Source organism: Egretta garzetta, unplaced genomic scaffold, assembly GCF_000687185.1.
Source record: "Egretta garzetta isolate BGI_Z169 unplaced genomic scaffold, ASM68718v1 scaffold41, whole genome shotgun sequence".
Lineage (NCBI taxonomy): Eukaryota > Metazoa > Chordata > Aves > Pelecaniformes > Ardeidae > Egretta > Egretta garzetta.
Window position 1 is genome coordinate 179,841 of NW_009258755.1, and position 5,271 is coordinate 185,111.

A 5,271-nucleotide genomic window follows, 5' to 3' on the forward strand; every position below is an offset into this window, starting at 1 on the left:
CCTCATTTATTTAAAAAAAAAAAAAAACAAAAACAAAAAAAAAACCCCACCCCCCCCAAACCCAGGCATAGAGTGCAGAATTTTCTATACCTGCCCCTATCTTAGGGGTTGCATCCCCAACAGTTACATCTGCCTAGCTCACTAAAGTCAGCTCGCTAAAGCAGAAGTCATCTGCTGCTCCTGATACAACTAGAGCTCTCTTCCAGAGCACCAGATTTCTCTATATCCATTAATCTGACGAGACTTGTATACTCCAAGTATTATTTTATTTGTACAGCTTGCCAAGCATTGAAACAATTGGTGAACTTCATTTAGAGAACAAAAAACTTTCAAAAAATCCACTAAAGCTATCTCTTACTAGTTATTTTTCCTCCTATCTAAAGACTTATGTTTTACTGCAGGATCTTGAGGTCCCCAAATTATTATCAGAAGAACTGTTTGCACCACTATAATTGAAGAAATAACACTTTCACATGCTGTGAAACATCTGAGCTACAGCCCCTGGGTCATTCTTCAAGACGCTTGATGTTCACACATCCTTTTTATCTCTCCCATCCATGTTCTCATAGACAGATGAAAAAAAGTCTTCACAAAACAATGCAAACATGGATTTAGGTTAAGTATTATTGAATGTCATGTTGTGTACACAGCGTGAAATAAAGTAAAAAGAACTATGGGCAATTAAACATTTTTCCCTTAAGCTACTCGGTAAAATACAGCTCACGCCATTCATTCACTGAAGGAAAAGTTGCTTTTAAAAACAATTTAACTGAGTCTTCAAGTTAAATGTATACCTAGTCTTCATACTTATAAAGAACTGGAATCTACATGGATCAAACAAGATATTGTACTTTTACAACTCTTTCTTCAAGTATCATTTGGGTTTTTTTCCTAATATTAGATTAATAATTCTGCCTAGTAGACTGAAGGACAGTTACAGGACTAATGTAAACTTTTTTTATATTTAAGATTAATGTTTCTGAAATTTGAGTAATCATCTCTAGAAAGCACAAATGTCATTAAAAAAAAAACCAAGCAAGCATTTGATTCTGACTAAGTTCAGCAAGGGATTCCTGTAACTAAATTTGAGTGACATTTTTTATTTTCCCTACGCTTTATTTAGAGGAATTTCACATTTACCTGAGTATAAGGAGAGATGAAACTAGTAATGCACACCAAACCAGCATCTGCAAACAGTTTAGCAACCTCAGCAATACGACGGACATTTTCTTCTCTATCTTCTGGTGTGAAACCCAGGTTCTTATTAAGGCCTTGGCGAATATTGTCACCATCCAATGTGTAGCATGGAATGCCGTGACATACTAAATACTCCTCCAGTGCCATGCTCACTGTAGTCTTCCCAGCACCAGATAGACCTAGAATATTCAATAATAATATAAATATGTATTATAAGCATAGAAAGGAACAAGTTAGGGCAAACTGTAGTACATGTACCACTGCTAGTATGAAAAACCCAGAGTGACAGGTATCAACAGCAATGCCTTTCAGAGATGCTTACCTGCAATGTAAGCCAAGTGCCTTTTACACAGACAATCAGTATCGGGAGAGTAAGGCACAAAGTTAAGTGTGCAATTAGAAACAGATAAAAGACTTTGGCCTTGAGAGCTGCTGACACTTATAGACATGGTGCTCATTCCCCAGTGCTGCTGCTGGCAGTTGTTACTACTGGCGTAAGTTAAATTCAGAAACCCAGCACAAAGTTAAGATGTTATGTTTACATCACAAGAGGAAGATCTTACACTGAAGTGAATTTCAGTCAACAAAAGAAAGGGATCAGACCAAACCACACACTGTTCTTCCTCCTTGCAGAATAACAGCACTGAATTAAGACATCAAAACCACAACAAAACTCACTCAAGACTCACACACAGCAGTTATGCTCCATTAACCGAAGCGTGTTAGCAAAGACAATTTTAAGATTAAATTTTGGTCCAGTTCTGAATCTTCAGCAAGAAACCTTTAAAGAATTGAGAAATCTTGCTGGCACTAAAAAGTCTGTTGTTTGTTTTAAGTTGGAAATGTATTTAAATAATTTTCCAGACTAGGTTTCAGGAGTTTATCTGGAGCGCATACTTCAACCTTTACAGAGAAATCAGTTCCTAAATGGGACACAAACTCAGATCTTCATAAGATGACATTAATCCTTTGAGTAAGAAAAACCAAAACAGAGTAATGGTAGTCTAAAAAAAATAACACTAGTGGGTGAAGAAAAATGTTTTGGTCTTTATTAGTGGTGGTTAAGATTTATTCTAGCTTTCAGAGGAAGAAGCAAACAAGAAAAAAAAAAAAAAGTCACACAAAACAGCAGTTTGGTATTACTTCTAAGACCTTTACAGCAAAGGATGACAATCATGCTAACAAGTATCTTCTAAGAAAACACAAAGTGCAAAGGAAATCTAGACACCTGCAATAGTTTTGGATAATTTAAAGAAAAGAAGAGGAGTCATTGCATTGGTTCTTCCTTCACTCGATTTAATATCTAGAAGATGCAGAGCAGTCTACTGAAAACATAAGAGTATGTGCATCCCAGGACAAATCCTACACCTCACAAAAAAAGCTCCCACATCCATCTCACAGATTTCAGTATGGTTTGACTTGTACCCAAGACTCCCAACAAATTGCAGTTGTGAATGATGATCTATTATCATCTATAAAAATTATCTACATTTTCTTGGACAATTCAAGTTTCTTGTGTCAATGCTTACCTATCTATTTTGAAAAGAGCAACAGCCATACATGAAGAAACCAAATGTCATGACAGGCCAGAACGAGCTTCCAAAGGGGAGGTCTTGCTGTCTTGCCCTCCCCTCTCTCCACTCACACCATCCTGCCTCTATTATTCCACTATCTCCAGTCCCCATTAGCCAACTTGGTTTGCCAATCTTTCCCCCCCCCCCTCCCTTTTTTCTTTTTTTTTCCCCTTTTTCGTGTGTGTGTGGAGACTGTGTTAAGTTCACTGATGAATCAAGTTGAATCAGCTCAGGGTTGGGTTGGGCAAGCACTACAGCTTGTGCAAGGCAAGAGAAGGAAAGCAAGGCTGGAAACAGAGCAATTCTCTTTTGGCAGCAACTAAGTACACCCCCACCCTAGAAAGTAAGTCCAAATTAAAATTTCGGCAACTTCATTTACTTCTCTTTGATGCAGTTGACTGCAATTTTTTTCCCCACATCTAGCTTGCTATTCACTCAAATGCTCTAGCTTTTCATACATCATTTGGTCTCCAATGTTGAATGAAATGCAGAAGTTAAGGTTATATAATAATGAATTTTAAGAACAGCTTTTGAGCTGACAAGTCTTTAAAATAACTTAGACTTTCAAAAATGCGTATTATTTTACACATGAAAGTAATGCTTCTCCATATTTTTGATACAATCCCCAGGGTTTTTTTTTCACTATGACCCTCTGACTCGACAGCACAAGACATACATTAGAATTTAGGTGTCATATAAATCTTAGCTTAAAAATGAAAAGCGATCTTTGAAATAACTTTACATACATTCCCAATCCATGAACGCTGACGAGGTGAGAGAATCTTGAAGGGAGTATGCCATTGTTACAGCTTTTATTCTAAAACCTAGCAGAGTTTTGAAGACTCATGTTTGCACAGTTCTAGAATGGGTAGTATTGCTTACTTCAACACCTACGGTCCATTTCACTCCCTAACATTAGTGCTCAAACACCTTCAATAACCTAGCTTCCCTGACACACTCTTAACACCTTACAGCTTTCCGACTTTTCTGTATTCTACCACCAACCACCCTTCCTCCTCCTGAAGAAAACTGAAGTTGGGCATTAAGATTACATTTGTTTAAAAAGAATGGTGATTGGAAAACATTGCTTTGTAGATAACTGCAAAAACATTTTTATCATGACCTTTTTCAAAATAGTATTAATGAATTACCAGGAGAAAGAAAGGCAGCCTAACAGCTCGTTCAAACATCGACAGACAGGCTGGAGCTACGTGACAGAAACAGGGAGAGAAAGGACTCCATTCTTTACCAAAGAAATACATGGCAGCAAGCTACTGTATCAAATCTGTTTAGAATGGCTCCCAGCAATTTCTTATCAACTACTGCTTTACCTTTCACACCGTGAACACTAATGGAAACAAATTCTACTTGGTGTAGTAAGTTTCTCTAATATCCTGTGAAGATGTTTTGTATCTCAATGCAGCAATGCTCTAAATGGTTTACAAACTAATTAAATAGAAAATAAATATAACAGAATGTGTTATTTTCATTTTTAACTGAAAAAAAACTCCAAAGGAAATATGTTAAAGCTTCCAGAAACTTTGGAGACAGAACAAAAAAAAAAATCCCCTCACAGTTATGAAACAATTTTCTTCCAGAATTTACTTACCCTCTCTTTTTACAATCAAAACAATTCAGTGAAAAAACCCACAGTGCTGATTTTAAAAGTAACTCCCAGTATGCATTGCCTCAACATGCAATTGCTGTCCAAAGGCACAGGTTTATGTTTAAATGTTATTTCAACCCAAGGAGACAAGAACATTCCAAAGAGAAGAGATCTCTATAGAAGATTCAGAAACACAGACTCTTAAAAAAAAAAAAAAAGTTAGGTTTCATTTGTTAATAAGTAAAATGGACAGTAAGAAGAGCCAGAATTGGTTAAAACACAAAAAAAACCCCTATACACTCCAAAATTCGACCAAAATTAAGTAGCAGGCAGTGCCAAATAAACAATGCTCTTAGAGCACTGAACAAAATACTTTCTCAAGTTACTATCTGTCCCAGAGAAATTTCTTGCTAGTCTACCTAAAAATAGTAATAACATTGCCTCAAGGTCTTCCACAAATGCTCAACTTTGTACAAAAAAAAAAGGAGCTACCGCTAAGTAGCTTTTCAGAAGAATAACTAAAGCAAAAGGATCCTCAGAAAACCATGACTGTACCTGTTAACCAGACTGTGCATCCACGAAAACCACTTCTTGTTCCTACCACCTGGCCTCTCTTATTCCTGATGACATGATGAGCTTGGTAGGTAACATTGGTTGCCCTCTGCATTCCCTGTAAAAGAAGAAGTTGATGAGATCTTTAACTTCTGAAAGGGTGACCTGGCAAAGCATACTAAAATTTATTCACAGCCACAAAGACCAACTTGGAGACAGACCAATGGAAGCAAAAACAATACCCAATCTATCAGCTGCAGCACAGATCAAAGGACACAAAGGAAATTAGAAAAGCCACCCATAGCAAGCCACATCCCTTGTGCTCCTTCTGTGAAACTTGGG

At 37.0% G+C, this 5,271-nt stretch overlaps 1 protein-coding gene across 1 annotated transcript in view; it reads right to left on the reverse strand.

Moving 5' to 3' along the window:
- The window catches only part of PAPSS1 (3'-phosphoadenosine 5'-phosphosulfate synthase 1), a 40,755-nt gene extending 35,711 nt beyond the window's left edge, over nucleotides 1–5,044 (reverse strand). Inside the window, exons 1-2 of the mRNA XM_035888925.1 lie at nucleotides 4,933–5,044; nucleotides 1,141–1,376 (exon numbers count right to left, since the gene is read on the reverse strand). Of these exons, the coding sequence (XP_035744818.1) occupies nucleotides 1,141–1,376; nucleotides 4,933–5,044 (348 nt within the window). The remainder of the gene's footprint in view (nucleotides 1–1,140; nucleotides 1,377–4,932) is intronic.
- Between the last annotated feature and the right edge of the window lie 227 nt (nucleotides 5,045–5,271).